The sequence below is a fragment of the Amphiprion ocellaris genome, chromosome 6, assembly GCF_022539595.1.
Source record: "Amphiprion ocellaris isolate individual 3 ecotype Okinawa chromosome 6, ASM2253959v1, whole genome shotgun sequence".
NCBI classification, from domain to species: Eukaryota; Metazoa; Chordata; class Actinopteri; family Pomacentridae; genus Amphiprion; species Amphiprion ocellaris.
In genome coordinates this window covers 751,131-767,630 of record NC_072771.1, presented here as the reverse complement: position 1 = coordinate 767,630, position 16,500 = coordinate 751,131, and the positions used below count along the sequence as shown (strand labels likewise).

At 42.0% G+C, this 16,500-nt stretch overlaps 1 protein-coding gene across 1 annotated transcript in view; it reads right to left on the bottom strand.

The window, feature by feature from the left end:
- Positions 1–14,838, bottom strand: part of dok2 (docking protein 2) — an 18,886-nt gene extending 4,048 nt beyond the window's left edge. Inside the window, exons 1-7 of the mRNA XM_023291499.3 lie at positions 14,374–14,838; positions 12,587–12,724; positions 12,114–12,281; positions 10,385–10,493; positions 5,690–5,859; positions 3,935–4,093; positions 685–792 (exon numbers count right to left, since the gene is read on the bottom strand). Coding sequence (XP_023147267.2) covers positions 685–792; positions 3,935–4,093; positions 5,690–5,859; positions 10,385–10,493; positions 12,114–12,281; positions 12,587–12,724; positions 14,374–14,433 — 912 coding nt within the window. The 5' untranslated portion in view covers positions 14,434–14,838. The remainder of the gene's footprint in view (positions 1–684; positions 793–3,934; positions 4,094–5,689; positions 5,860–10,384; positions 10,494–12,113; positions 12,282–12,586; positions 12,725–14,373) is intronic.
- Positions 14,839–16,500: the final 1,662 nt, after the last annotated feature.

The window sequence follows — 16,500 nt, the reverse complement described above, 5'->3', positions numbered from 1 at the left end:
AGAAAAAGAACATCATCAACAGTCCAACATGGTGGTGGTGCTGATCTCTACCAGAACATCCTGAAGGAGAACGTTCCACCATCAGTTCCTGACCTCCAGCTGAAGCTCATTTGGGTTCTGCAGCAGAACAACGATCCAAAACACTCCAGCAAGTCGACTTCTGAAAGGCTGAAAAAACTAAATGAGGGTTCTGGAGTGTCCGAGTTGAAGTCTGGACCTGAATCTGACTGAAACGCTGGCAGGACCTTAAAAAGGCCGTTGATGCTGGAAAACCCTCCAGTGCTGCTGAATTAAAACAAAGAAGAGTGGACCAGAACATCTCCACAGAGATGTGAAAGACTCACTGCCAGTTCTAGAAAACGCTGCTGAGAGTGGCCCAACCAGTTTTTAGGTTTAGGGGGCAATGACTTTTTCACACAGGGCCAGGGACCTCTGAAGAGTTTTTATTCCTTAATAAATATAATCATGATTTAAAAACTGCATTTTGTGATTACTAGGGTTATCATTGTCTGATATTTTCATTAGTTTGAGGATCTTAAACATCAAAATGGAGACAATCTGCCAAAAATAAGAATTTGAGAAGGGGGCAAAAACTTTTTCCCGGCACTGTATTTAGTGTTTCCCGTTATTGCTTTAGTTGAATGTGTCCTCCTGTTGGATGAACTGGTAGTTTGTGTTTCCTACCAGCAGGGGGCGCTGTAGCTGCTGAGCTGCAGGACTCTCTTTGTCTTTGTGATGAACCATGTGGAGGGTCGGAGGTTCGGACACCATGCTGTAAACTCCGTCAGCCGCCTGCAACAAAAACACCCACAAACAGAAGCATTATTCTGGATTAAAAACAAGAAAACCCTCAATCTGATAACTGTCATTTTATAAGATAAGATAGATAAGATAAAGTTCTTTATTTCTCCCCACTCCAGGGGAAATTTACATTGTTACAGCAGCTTTATTTACAATATATACAAGGGTGGCAAAATTTTTTAACAGAAAAAATAAAAATAAAAATAAAGTTTAAAAGTGCAGAGATGTGCAGTGCAAGAATGTCAGTGCAAATTTTATGGTTTGGGGTGGTAATGATATAGTCCAGTTTATGTTAACATCAGCCAGTGATGCTGATGTTGTAAAGTCTTACAGCAGATGGGATGAAGGACCTGCGATAGCGCTCTTTCTTGCAGGGTGGATGTCTCAGTCTGCTGCTGAAGGAGCTGCTTAAAGACCCCACAGTGTCATGCAGTGGGTGAGAGGGATTGTCCATGATGGATGTGAGCTTTGCCAACATCCTCCTCTCACCCACCTCCTCTATGGAGTCCAGGGAACAGTCCAGGACAGAACCTCCTCCTGACCAGTCTGTTTAGTCTCTTTCTGTCCCTTTCAGTGCTCCCTGCTCCCCAGCAGACCACTGCATAGAAGATAGCAGACGCTACCACAGAGTCATAAAATGTCCTGAGCAGAGTCCTGCACACTCCAAAGGACCTCAGTCTCCTCAGCAGGTGGAGACGACTTTGGCCCTTCTTGTACAGGACCTCTGTATTGTGTGTCCAGTCCAGTTTGTTGTTGAGGTGAACACCCAGGTATTTGTATGTGTCCACCATGTCAATGTCCAAACCCTGGATGTTCACTGGTGCAGTCCGGGGTGTCCTCCTCCTGCTGAAGTCCACGATCATCTCCTTCATCTTACTGGCGTTGAGCTGCAGATGGTTTCGCTCACACCAGTCCACAAAGTCAGAGATGACCGTCCTGTACTCCCGCTCGTCCTTCTCAGATACCCGACAATGGCTGTATCATCGGAGAACTTCTGGAGGTGACAGCTCCCAGAGTTGTAGTGGAAGTCCGATGTGTACAGGGTGAAGAGAAAGGGGGAGAGCACTGTCCCCTGTGGGGCCCCCATGCTGCTGACTACCACATCAGACACACAGTCCTGAAGCCTCACGTACTGTGGTCTGTTGGTGAGGTAGTCGATGGTCCAAGCAGCCAGGTGACAGTCTACTCCTGCTCCTTCAAGCTTCACCCTAAGCAGAGAAGGCTGGATGGTGTTGAAAGCACTGGAGAAGTCAAAGAACATGACCCTCACAGTGCTGCTGGGTTTCTCCAGGTGAGTCAGTGATCTGTGCAGCAGGTAGACCACTGCATCATCCACTCCAATGTTCGGTTGGTAGGCGAACTGCAGTGGATCCAGATACTGGCTCACCTGGGGACGGAGGTTCTTGAGGACGATCCTCTCCATGGTCTTCATCAGGTGAGAAGTGAGGGCCACAGGTCTGAAGTGGTTAGGCTCCCTGGGGTTCCTGGTCTTAGAGACAGGAACCAGGCAGGAAGTCTTCCATAACAGAGGAACCCTCTCCAGACTCAGGCTCAGGTTAAAGATGTGCAGCAGCACCTGACAGAGCTGGTCTGCACAGTCTCTAAGGAGTCTGGAGCTGATTCCATCAGGACCTGCAGCTTTCCTGGTCTTGATCTTTTTAAGTTCACTTCTCACCTGATCAGCTGTTATGGAGAGGCAGGGGGAGGGTGGCAGGGGGAGGTGATGGTGGGGGGTGAGACGAGGAGGGGTGATGGGGCTGTATGCGGAGTCCGGAGGTGGTAGAAGACGGGGATGGGAGGAGGGGTGCTGTTGGTGGTGTTGGTGGTAGAGAGCTGAGGTGTGAAGAAGGAGCTGGCTGGTCGGTGCTTTGATGAGAGGGGGGAGGAGTGGGAGCAGAGTCGAATCTGTTAAAGAACAGATTCAGCTCATTGGCCCACTCCTGGCCTCCTGCTGCAGCTCCCCTCTCATGGCCTCTGCTGTAACCAGAGATGGATCTCAGGTCTCTCCAGACCTCCCTTGTGTTATTGTCCTGCAGGTGAGATTCCATCTTGGTCCTGTAGCTGGCCTTGTCTGCCTTGATCTTCTTCTTTATCTCCTTCTGCACCCTCCTCAGCTCCTCTTTGTCCCCAGATCCAAAGACCCTCCTCTTCTCCTTCAGCAGGGCCTTCAGTTCCAGGGACACCCAGGGTTTGCTGTTAGAGAAACACCGTACTTTCCTGGTCGGTACGATGTTCTCTGCACAGAAGTTGATATAGTCCGTAACAGTGTCTGTCAGTGCATCAATGTCCTCCCCGTGTGGACCACACAGCACATCCCACTCTGTGGTCTCAAAGCAGTCCTGCAGCGCCTCAGTGGCCTCCTCAGACCACTTCTTCACATACCTGGTGGTGGGGGGTTGTTTCTTCACCATAGGTATGTAAATGGGCTGCAGTCTCACCAGGTTGTGATCTGAGTGGCCCAGTGGGGGGAGGGGTGAGGAGCTGTATGCATCCTTGATGTTTGCATACAGCAGGTCCAGGGTTTTATTGTCTCTGGTATTCTGATGATTCTGATTTTATTCTGTAAAATTCTGCCTTTATACTGAAGTCTGTGTAGTTTCTCATTCATCCAGGTCATGGTTATCCAAAGTTGTTTAAATCAATCCAACTGGACTTTAAGAAGGTTCCTTGAAAGGAATCTTCTTTATACTGAAACTTTGAATTTATACTGAAAATCCTGATTTCACTCTGAAAGTCCTGACTTTACTGAGTGAAATTTCACTCAGTAAAACTTCTTGACTGTATTTTGAGAACACTTCCTTTATTCTGAAAACCCTGTGTTTCTCCTTGAAATTCTGCCTTTTTAAAAAAAAAAATCTCCAAACTTAATTCTAAAAACTCCTGAATTTATTGTGAAAAACTCCTGCCAATTTTGTGAAAACTGTCGTTATTTTGAAAATTCCTGCTTTTCATCTGATAAAACTGCATTTACTGTGAAAAACCTCTGTGTTTATTGTGAAAAACCATGCCTTTATTGTGGAAAATCCCTGCCTTTATTGTGAAAACCCTGCTTTTATTGTGAAAACTCTTGCCTTTACTGTGAAAGACAGAGGTGAGCTGTGGGGATTGTGGGAGGTGTGTTGAGTTGCCTCACCTGTCCACCCCCAGAGGTCTGTCTGAGGGGGGCGGAGACTTTCTGCAGGTTAATCGCAGCCTCCACTGCCTGGAACAGCAGGTTTCCCTGTTTGGTGTCAAACTCGAAGCTTCCTTCCCCGGAATCACAGCGACGCCCCGCCTCGAAGGAGAAAGTGGACTGAAGAGATAAACCAGAAAGACGGAGTTTGTTATCTCTAAACCAGAATTTATTATCTCTAAACCAGAATTTATTATCTCTAAACCAGAATTTATTATCTCTAAACCAGAATTTATTATCTCTAAACCAGAATTTATATTTAAATAAGAATTTATTGTGTCTAAACCAGAATTTATCTCTAAACCAGAATTTATTATCTCTAAACCAGAGTTTATTATCTCTAAACCAGAGTTTACTATCTCTAAACCAGAATTTATTATCTCTAAACCAGAATTTATTATCTCTAAACCAGAGACAGTTTTTTAATCTCTAAACCAGAGTTTATTATCTCTAAACCAAAATTTATTATCTGTAAACCAGAGTTTACTATCTCTAAACCAGCATTTATTATCTCTAAACTAGAGTTCATTATCTCTAAACCAGAATTTATTATCTCTAAACCAGAATTTATATTTAAATAAGAATTTATTGTCTCTAAACCAGAATTTATCTCTAAAGCAGAATTTATTATCTCTAAACCAGAGTCTATTATCTCTAAACCAGAGTTTACTATCTCTAAACCAGAATTTATTATCTCTAAACCAGAATTTATTATCTCTAAACCAGAGTTTATTATCTCTAAACCAGAATTTATTATCTCTAAACCAGAGTTTATTATCTCTAAACCAGAATTTATTATCTCTAAACCAGAATTTATCTCTAAACCAGAGACATTTTTTATCTCTAAACCAGAGTTTATTATCTCTAAACCAAAATTTATTATCTGTAAACCAGAGTTTACTATCTCTAAACCAGAGTTTATTATCTCTAAACCAGAATTTATTATCTCTAAACCAGAGTTTATTATCTGTAAACCAGAATTTATTATCTCTAAACCAGAGACAGTTTTTTTAATCTCTAAACCAGAGTTTATTATCTCTAAACCAAAATGTATTATCTGTAAACCAGAGTTTACTATCTCTAAACCAGAATTTATTATCTCTAAACTAGCGTTCATTATCTCTAAACCAGAATTTATTATCTCTAAACCAGAGACAGTTTTTTTATCTCTAAACCAGAATTTATTATCTCTAAACCAAAATGTATTATCTGTAAACCAGAGTTTACTATCTCTAAACCAGAATTTATTATCTCTAAACTAGAGTTCATTATCTCTAAACCAGAATTTATTATCTCTAAACCAAAGTTTATTATTTGTAAACCAGAATTTATTATCTCTAAACCAGAAGTTATTATCTGTAATCCATAGTTTATTATCTCTGTACCAGAATCTACTCATTATCTCATTTTAAACCCACAGTCCATTTCTCAGGGTTAGCTAAGCCGCTATCGTCTGGAGCTCAGCAGGTGTCGGGCTGCGGTCAGCATCAGCAAACCACAGAGTTTTATTCTGAAACTCTGGATTGTTGGGTAATAAATGACATGCAGAGGTAGTTTCAGACTTTCAGCAGTCTTTACTCAGAAATTGTGAAAATTCGTTTTTAATTTGTCAATTCTGACATTATTTTGAAAATCCCAACTATATTTTGTAGTTTATTCTGAAACTTGTGTGTGTGTGTGTGTGTGTGTGTGTGTGTGTGTGTGTGTGTGTGTCACCTTGTCCCGTCCGAAGCGTCTCAGGTACCTGTACGGCCAGGTGTACAGGAAGTCACCTGTCCTGTCCAGCAGGTGCAGAGCGTCTCCGTCGGCTCTCAGGATGCCGTCTCCTTTCAGCCGGCAGCGATCCGACGCCTCCGTCCTCCGAACAGAGACTCTGAAGTCCCGGCCTGAAAATAAACGAGATGATAAACCAGATAATAAACCAGACAATAAACGAGATAATAAATGAGATAATAAACAGATAATAAACAAGATAATAAACCACATAATTAAGGACATAATAAATGAGATAATAGACGAAAACCGTAAAGACGGAGTGAAAGAAGTGAATTAAAGCTGTAGAAAAACAGAAAAACACAAACATGAAAAAGAACAAAGAAGTCGTTTATTTACCCCTGTAGGAGTTCTTTATTTGCCCCTGTAGCAGTCGTTTATTTGCCCCTGTAGGAGTTGTTTATTTGCCCCTGTAGCAGTTGTTTATTTGCCCCTGTAGGAGTTGTTTATTTGCCCCTGTAGGAGTCATTTATTTACCCCTGTAGGAGTTGTTTATTTGCCCCTGTAGGAGTCATTTGTTTGCCCCTGTAGCAGTCATTTATTTGCCCCTGTAGGAGTCGTTTATTTGCCCCTGTAGGAGTTGTTTATTTGCCCCCTTAGGAGTCGTTTGCCCCTGTAGCAGTCGTTTGTTTGCCCCTGTAGGAGTCGTTTATTTGCCCCTGTAGGAGTCATTTATTTGCCCCTGTAGGAGTCATTTATTTGCCCCTGTAGGAGTCATTTATTTACCCCTGTAGGAGTTCTTTATTTACCCCTGTAGGAGTTGTCGATTTGCCCCCTTAGGAGTCAGTTATTTGCCCTTCAGGGGGCAGGAAGCTGTTGGAGGATATGGGACAGGAAGCACCTGTTTGGAGGTTTTTGGGGCAACAGAAGCTGCTTCAGTTCTTCACAACCTCAGAGAGGCTTTTACTGTGGTAAAAGAACCGTCACACTCAGGTACTATATATAGTACTACTGCAGGTAAAACTGCAGTAGTACATGTAAAACTACAGTACAACATGTAAAACTGCAGTACTGCATGTAAAACTGCAGTACTACGTGTAAAATTGCAGTAGTACGTGTAAAACTGAAGTACTGTGTGTAAAACTGCAGTACTGCGTGTAAAACTACAGTACTGCGTGTAAAACTGCAGTATTGCGTGTAAAACTACAGTACTACGTGTAAAACTGCAGTACTGCATGTAAGACTGCAGTACTGTGTGTAAAACTGCGGTAGTACGTGTAAAACTACAGTACAACATGTAAAACTGCAGTAGTACATGTAAAACTACAGTACAACATGTAAAACTGCAGTACTGCATGTAAAACCGCAGTACTACGTGTAAAATTGCGGTAGTACGTGTAAAACTGAAGTACTGTGTGTAAAACTGCAGTACTGCGTGTAAAACTACAGTACTGCGTGTAAAACTGCAGTACTGCGTGTAAAACTACAGTACTACGTGTAAAACTGCAGTACTGCATGTAAGACTGCAGTACTGTATGTAAAACTGCGGTAGTACGTGTAAAACTACAGTACAACATGTAAAACTGCAGCAGTACGTGTAAAACTACAGTACAACATGTAAAACTGCAGTACTGCATGTAAAACTGCAGTACTGTGTGTAAAACTGCGGTAGTACGTGTAAAACTGAAGTACTGTGTATAAAACTGCAGTGCTGCATGTAAAACTACAGTACTGTGTGTAAAACTGCAGTACTGCGTGTAAAACTGCAATTCTACGTGTAAACCTGCAGTACTACATATAAAACTGCAGTACTGCATGTAAAACTGCAGTACTACGTGTAAAACTGCAGTACTACATGTAAAACTGAAAATTCAGATGGGATTCTAACGGTTCTTACATTTGTTGAAATAACAAAGTCTGACTTTATTTGGAAAATCTTGCCTTTACTTTGAAAATGTTGTTTTATTCTCACAATGCTTTATTTTCCAAATTACAACTTTATTGTGAAAGTATAGATATTATTCTGACACATAAAACAATACAGTCTGACATTATTCTGACATAGCTTTATTTTGAAATTTGTTACTTTAATTTGAGAATTTAAAACTTACTGCCATCATTCAGACTTTATTCTTAAAATACTGTTTGTATTTTCACAACCCTGACTTTATGTTTCAAGTTTAGGACTTTTATTTGAAGAATTCAGACTTTCCTTTCAAATTTCTAACATTATTCTGAAAATGCTGGTTTTATTCTGACACTTGTGCCTTTATTTTTGAAGTGTGTTTTGTGTGTATCCGGGTGTGACTTGGGGAACGAGGAACTTGACCCTGCTGGGGTTCTGGTTCTCTGAAATAAAACGCAATCAGAGCTGAAACTGTCGCACACTCTGGTCTGGAGATTCGAGTCGCTGCAGCGTCGAGTACTTCCTGTTCAGAAGGAGGAACTTGGTCCTCGCAGATAAACGCTGAGGTCATCCTGCGACGGACGGCGGCTCGCTGCAGGAACCCACAAACACACAAAGTTTCCACTACACAACACAACTACACAACTACACACAGCCTGAGCTCAGACTGCAGTGGAAACTAAGACTGTTCAAACCAGACGAGACGGAAAATCAAACCTGACCCACCCAGAACCCACCCAGAACCCACCCAGAACCCACCCAGAACCGACTAGTTTTTATCTGACTTGACGGGATTCAGCTACAGTCCTACAGTTTCATTGATCAGACGCTTTTATCCAAAGACGTCCACCTGAGAGTCGATCCACCACATGAAGGATCTAGTCAGAGAAGATAGACCAGGTTCAGGTGAGATAATCGGACCGTGGCATCTACAGGAAGTACAGATCTAAGAGGATTGGTTTTTCTGTTGAGTATGAAGATGTTCAGTGAGGTTCTGGTTTTTAGTCTTTTCTGAAAGACTGACCAGCGTTTGGTTCCACCACCAGGAACCTGAGAGGAGAAGAGTCCAGTTGCTGTGGAGGTTGGATCAGGAACCTTTGGTTGGAGGGAGGGAGTGGAGACCTCGAGGAGGAGATCTTCCTGATCTTCCTGATGTTCTACAGGATGAACCGACATGACCGAGCAGCAGAGGACTCATGAACCCTGAAGGTTAGATGGTCATCCATCATGTCCAAGTGCCTGGAGGACTTTGTGGGTCTGAGATGATTCCAGCTGGATGTTGGTTTCTTGCTGAATAGAGGGACTGGCTGGGAGGACAAGGAGCTCAGTCTGGGAGAGGTGGAGCTGAAGGTGGAGTTTGTTCTTCCAGATATCTGCAAGGATGATGAGATCCATGTGGTGGTCTGGAGGAACGTCAGGAAGAGCTGGGTATCATCAGCTTAGAGATGGTGGAGGAACCATGGGAGAGGATTATTGTGTTTAATGAGAAGAGGAGGACCGAGCACTGACCCCTGAGGAACCCCTGTAGATAGACTGACCCCTGAGGAACCCCTGTACATAGACTGACCCCTGAGGAACCCCTGTAGATAGACTGACCCTGAGGAACCCCTGTACATAGACTGACCCCTGAGGAACCCCTGTAGATAGACTGACCCTGAGGAACCCGTGTAGATAGACTGACCCCTGAGGAACTCCTGTAGATAGACTGACCCCTGAGGAACCCCTATAGATAGACTGACCCCGAGGAACCCCTGTAGATAGACTGACCCCGAGGAACCCCTGTAGATAGACTGACCCAGAGAGTTTTTGTTTGTTTCTACTTTTTCCACCGGTAAATAAAGTAAATAAAGTAAATAACGTCAGTGTGTTGAACATTCTCTGGTTACTGAGAAACTTTAAGTGTTTGACCTGAAGACTGGATTCAGACGAATGAACGAGTTATTAAAAGAAGAGACGCCTTGAGGTTACACTTTTATCTGTGTGTGTGTGTGTGTGTGTGTGTGTGTGTGTGTGTGTGTGTGTGTGTGTGTGTGTGTGTGTGTGTGTGTGTGTGTGTGATAATGCGTCATGTTAGCCTCCGGCAGCTATATTTAGCGGCGCTGGGAGAACGGAGGAGGAAGTGAGGTTTGGTTGAAGGTGTGACAGAGGAAGTCTGACTGGTGCAAGAAACAGAAAAACAGAACAGGAGAAACGTAGAAAAATGAACAAAGCTTCAGCGGAATTCTAAACAGAAAATAAAGATAAAAATAAAAGCATCTGCTGCACATGAAGCTCATTAAAACATCATGACAGACGTTAAAACCTTAGAACCAATAAATCAGTAGGTTCACGCTGATAATCAATCAATCAATCAATCAATCAATCAATCAATCAATCAATCAATGGATCCTGGTTATTAGTTATTTTGCGACAATTTTTGGTTGGTCTGTGAATATTTTTAGTTGTTTTGTGGGTATTTTTAGTTGTGAAGTTTTTATAGTAGTTTTGTGAATATTATTAGTTGTTTTGTGAATTTTTTTGTTGTTTTGTGAATATTTTTCAGTTGTTTTGTAAACATTTTTCAGTTGTTTTGTAAACATTTTCAGTTGTTTTGTGATTAATTATAGTTGTTTTGTGAATATTTTTGTTGTTTAGTGAATATGTTTAGATGTTTTGCATCTCCATAAAGTTCTGTTGTGCAGCTGATGATCTGGAGGTCCTGATGTAATAAAGTGTCATGATTTCAAATCATGAATGTAAAAGAGGAGCAGAGAGACAGGTAGACAGACAGGTAGAAAGACAGACAGGTGTACCTGTGTCTCGGCCGCTGTACAGGAAGTTGTCCTCCATTCCTTCATCTTCCTCCACCCTGGCTGCTCTCTGCAGACTTCCTCTCTTCACTCCAGGATCCATCCAGCTCATCTGGAACACAGTCATCAATAAATACTCTGATCAATACCCTGATTTTTATTCAGTTGATCTTATTATTTATTGTATTATTATTCTTTTATACAGTTGATTTTATTCACCTGATCAGTCAGCTGATCGATCTGATCGATCTGATCGGTCTGATTGATCTGCTGTGTCTCTTTGTGGTTGTTTTGTGTCTTTGTGGTTGTGTTGTGTCTTTGCTGCAATATGTGAGACAACATATTTGGGATTTACTTGTAACGACTGTATTTGTGTTATTTGTGACATCAGTCTGATCGCTGCCATCTGATTGGCCATTTGCGTTTCCCATCATGCAGTGTGAAACAGGAAGTGGATGTGTGCTGCTAGTTAGAACAACACAAACAGACTTTATTGACTCGGGACTGTTTCTCATGTTCGGTCAGTTTAAAGTTCCGTGTTCTTGAAGCTCCCGTACCATCGTTAACCCACACCAGAGCCGTTTCCATGACAACCGGCTTCAATAAACCAGAGACCACAGACGGACGGAGACATATGTCGACACACTTGTGAGAACCAAACACCTCCTGTTCCTCTTCTCTGGTTCATGTTCAGGTGACTACAGCCATCTACAGGTGGAACAACACACCTGAGCTCAGACAGGAACAGGACTGTCAGTGATCTTCTGTAGAACCGCAGCGTCACCACGAGATAAAACGTTTGATGAATCTGACATCTAAAAACATCAATGACGTGATCAGAAACATTCTGACATGACATTCCTCAAACGACACATCAGTTTCTGTCACCTGTGGCTGGAAACTGAAGATCTTTGTGTGTCTGTGTGTGTTACTGAGTGTTACCTTGTGTTACGTTGTGTGTTGGTTGTGTGTTACATTGTGTTACTGTGTTCCGTTGTGTTGCATTGTGTTACGTTGTGTTACATTGTGTGTTAGTTGTGTTGTGTTGTGTTACGTTGTGTTACATTGTGTTACTGTGTTGCATTGTGTTATGTTGTGTTACATTGTGTTACTGTGTGTTGTGTTGTGTGTTACGCCGTGTTCCGTTGTGTTATTTTGTGTTGCATTGTGTTACTGAGTGTTACTGTTTGTTGCGTTGTGTTACATTGTGTTACATTGTTGTATTACTGTGTGTTACATTGTGTTATATTGTGTTATGTTTTGTGTTGCATTGTGTTATGTTGTGTTACTTTGTGCTACGTTGTGTTACTGTGTTGCATTGTTTTACATTGTGCTATGTTGTGTTACAGTGTGTTACTGTGTGTTGCGTTGTGTTACATTGTGTGTTATGTTGTGTTACATTGTTTTACATTGTGTGTTATGTTGTGTTACACTGTGTTTTATGTTGTGTGTTATGTTGCGTTATGTTGTGTGTTACGTCATGTTATGTTGTGTTACGTTGTGTTGCACGGTGCTACATTGTGTTGCTGAGTGTTATGTTGTGTTAGGTTGTGTGTTGTGTTGTGTTACGTTGTGTGTGCTTTTGTGTTACATTTTGTTACACTGTGCTACGCTATGTTGTATGTTCCGTTAGGTTGTGTTACATTGTGTCACATTGTGTTACATTGTGTGTTACGTTGTGTTGCATTGTGTGTTACATTGTGTTACATTGTGTGTTGCGTTGTGTACCTACAGGAAACGCGATCTCACACAGTTTGTGCGTCCACTCGTCCAGCTGGTTCCGGTCGGCAGCGAACACATAGATCTTGTCGGTGGTCTCCACCAGGAAGGGTCCGGTGTCTCTGGGACAGCCGTCCATCTCCACCTCCGACACCCGGATACAGTCGGACAGACGGATCACCTAGGAGACACACCACAGCGTCGCCATAGTAACAGAGCTGAGTTAGTGAAGCCAAGTCAACCGGACTGAAGAGTGAAGGACGTAGAACGCAGTAGAACATAGTAGAGTGGAGGGGAACGAAGTACAGTTTAGTAGAACACAGTAGAGTCCAGTAGAACACTTTGGATCATGGAACATACAACCCAGCAGAACATCATAGAACCCAGTAGAGTCCAGTAGAACACTTTGGAAACGTGGAAAAGTAGAATATAGTAGAACACAGTAGAGTCCAGTAGAACTCAGTAGAACCCATCAGAGTGTGGTACCTTCTTGTGTTCTTGCTGTTTGCGGAGACTTTTGTCGTTCTTCTCCACGTTCCCTCCGTCTTTACACTCAAAGAACTCCAGTCTGGAGATGGAACAGGAACTTTCTCTGTACAGGACGCACCACACACGCTTCCACTTCTACACACACACACACACACACACACACACACACACACACACACACACACACACACACACACACACACACACACACACACACACACAGTGAGAACAACAGTCCATTCAGCAGCTCTAATCACGTCTTAGTGATTCAGAGGTTTAGGAGGTCAGAGATTTGGAGACGTTGAAGCTCAGGTTCCTCCTGAAGGTGATGAACAGATGAAGGAGGAACTCTCTGAGGTCCTTCAGGCTCATAAAGTCATGTTGTGTTAGCATTAGCATTGTTAGCAGTGCTGTTAGCATTTTGCTGTTTCTGCTATGCCGTGATATTATGGAATCATCCTCATTGTATTAGCATTAGCTTTGTCAGAAGGAGTGTTAGGGTTGTGTGTCAAGGTGCCTTTGGGCTACATAGACATTCTGGATGCATTAGCACTGATAGCCTTGGTGTTAGCATTGTGTGTCAGGAGTTGCTGTTGTGTTACACAGACATTTCAGTTGTGTTAGCACAGTTAGCCATGGTGTTAGTGTTACTGTTGTGTTACATTGACATTCTTGCAGTGTTAGTTCTAGCATTGTTAGCAGAGCTGTTAGCATTCTATGTTGTACCATTATATTATGAAATCATCCTTGTTGTATTAGCATTAGCTTTGACAGCAGTGGTTTGGTATGGTATGTCAGGGTTGCTGTTGTGTAACATACATATTCGTATCATGTTAGCACTGTTAGCCTTAGTGTTAGCATTGTGTGTCAGGTTTACTGTTGTGTTGGCCAGATATTCCTGTGTGTGTAAGCACAGTTAGCCTTGGTGTTAGCATTATTGTTGTGCTACATAGACATTCCTGTTGTGTTAGTTCTAGCATTGTTAGCAGAGCTGTTAGCATTCTATGTCAGGTTTTCTATGCCTGTTGTACAGTTATATTATGAAATTATCCTTGTTGTATTAGCATTAGCACTGTTAGCCTTGCTGATAGCATTGTGTGTCAGGTTTGCTGTTGTGTTCAACATTCCTGTCATGTTAGCATTGTTAGCAGTAGTGTTAGCATTGTGTGTCACGTTTGCTGTTGTGTTGATCAGACATTCCTGTTGTGTTAGCATTGTTAGCAGTGGTGTTAGCATTGTGTGTCAGACATTTCTGTCATGTTAGCATTGTTAGCAGTGGTGTTAGCACAGTTAGCCTTGCTGTTAGCATTGTGTGTCAGCTTTGCTGTTGTGTTGTCTGACATTACTGTCATGTTAGCGCTGTTAGCAGTGGTGTTAGCATTGTGTGTCAGCTTTGCTGTTGTGTTGTCTGACATTACTGTCATGTTAGCGCTGTTAGCAGTGGTGTTAGCATTGTGTGTCTGGGTTGCTGTCATATTGTTTGACATTCCCATTGTGTTAGCATTGTTAGCAGTGGTGTTAGCATTGTGTGTCAGACATTCCTGTTGTGTTAGCCTTGGTGTTAGCACTGTTAGCCTTGGTGTTAGCCCTGTTAGCAGTGATGTTAGCCCTGTTAGCATTGTGTGCTAGGGTTGCTGTTGTATTGTCAGACATTCCTGTCATGTTAGAGCTGTTACCAGTGATGTTAGCCCTGCTAGCCTTGGTGTTAGCCCTGTTAGCCTTGCTGTTAGCGCTGTTAGTCTTGGTGTTAGTGTTGTTAGCCTTGGTATTAGCATTGCTGGTACCTTTCCAAACCTCTGCTGCTGCAGGTAGAGCATCCCCTGCTTCCTGATGTCCTCCTCCATGGTGACTCCACAGCTCCTCCTCTCCTCTGGTTCTTCTGCTCCTCCTGGTTCTCCACCTTCGTCCACTTGTCTCCTGTCTCACTTGGTCTTTCTAAACTTTTGTCCTCCTCTGTTCCCCTCGACGTCTTTCTTCCTGTGTTCTTAGTTTTCCTGCAGCTTGGAGCTTCTGCTGGACGTCCTCCTGCTTTGGCCTCCTCCTGTGAAGTGTCGCCCTGCAGCACCTCCTCCTCTCTCTGTGGTATCAGTGTGATGCAGAGACGTTGAATGTGTCATGAGTGTTTCCTGCCTTCTGTTGCAATCTTTAATGCAGAACTGACAGAGTGAAGCTGCTTCATGTCGACGCTGCTTCCTCACCGTCAGTTTGATCTTTGAATCTGATTCATCTGCAGCCAGAACTTCACCTTCTGCTCTAACTGTTGGTTTGTTTCAACTACCTGTTCCTCCAGATGCAGATATTACAGTTAGAACCACATCGCCTGTTCCTCCTGGTGGCGTATGTTGGTACTTCAGCTAAACTGTGTCAGACTGAGCAAAATCCAACCTCCGGGATGAATAAATAAATACAGCAGAAACAGAGAACAGAGGAGATAGTTGGTGGAGATCCATCCAGCATGGAGGAACATCTACTGATGATGAGCAGAGAAGAGAGGAAGAGTCTGGAAACACGGATGAGAAAAGAAAACAGCCAAAAGAGACACAAAACGACAAAATCGAGACACAAAGTGACAAAAATGAGACACAAAATGACAAAGACAAGACACAAAACTACAAAAATGAGACACAAAATGACAAAGACGAGACACAAAACTACAAAAATGACACACAAAATGACAAAGACGAGACACAAACCTACAAAAATGAGACACAAAATGACAAAGACGAGACACAATGAAAACAAGATGCAAAACAACAGAAGAGACACAAAACTACAAAAATGAGACACAAAACAACAAATGAGACACAAAACAACAAATGAGACACAAAATGACAAAATGAGACACAAAACGACATAAACAACAACTGAGAAAAGTGCAATTAAATGCGTTGTTTTAACGTGGTATTTTTTCTGCTATTAATTAACTGAAATTCATGCGTTAAAGTGCCAGCCCGACTGTGAACACAACACACAGCACTTTAGCCAGAATTAAGAATACTTTATTTATCATGGAGGGTAAGTCACTGACATTACAGTTGCTCCCATTCAAAAGTAAAAAATATAAACAGTGCAAAATATGTAGAAAAGCACAAGATCATAATACGAACTAAAAATATAAACATAAGTAGAAAAATGTGTCCTAAAAATATAGTACAAACAGTATTAGCATAGATGTAAAATGTGTGAAGAAAATGAGTAATATAGAGACTGTGTACAGGCCTTGTGCAGGTACACCTCCCTCACCTGGACAGACTCTCCTCCCTCACACACCTGCTGCACAATGTCACATATACATGTCATGAGGGAAATAAACATTAATTTGGGGTCAATTTGTAATTGAGAGACTATTGAAGTCCATGGGATATATCTTGCATATATTTTTAAGAAAGTAAAAAAAACTAAGATTTGTTTGTTCATTATGATCGTGTCTTTCAAAGTCCATAACTATTTATTATGGAAACAATCACTTTTTAATAAATAATGACTGGATATCACAAAAATGTCAACTATGATACAAAAAGTCCCACAATTATAGATTGACCCGTCCAGAATGACTTCAAAATGATCCATAATTACAGAAAATTTGTCCAGAATGACATCAAATTTGTCCTAAATGACTCGAAAATTGTCCCAAAGACACAAAAATGATCCAAAATGACTAGAAAAGATCCAAATTTACATAAAACTTCGTGAAAATGACAAGAAAATTGTCTGGGTCAATCTATAATTGAGGGACTTTTGCAGTCCATGGGATACATCTACATACATTTTAATTAAAAGTAAAACTACCAATGTTTTTTATGTTCATTATGATCATGTTGTTATGCCGGTACAGCGACTCACGCGCAGGGCAATAAGAACACGACAGCCAGAGTACAGTTAATGGGCTTTATTTTAATTCACAGCAAACC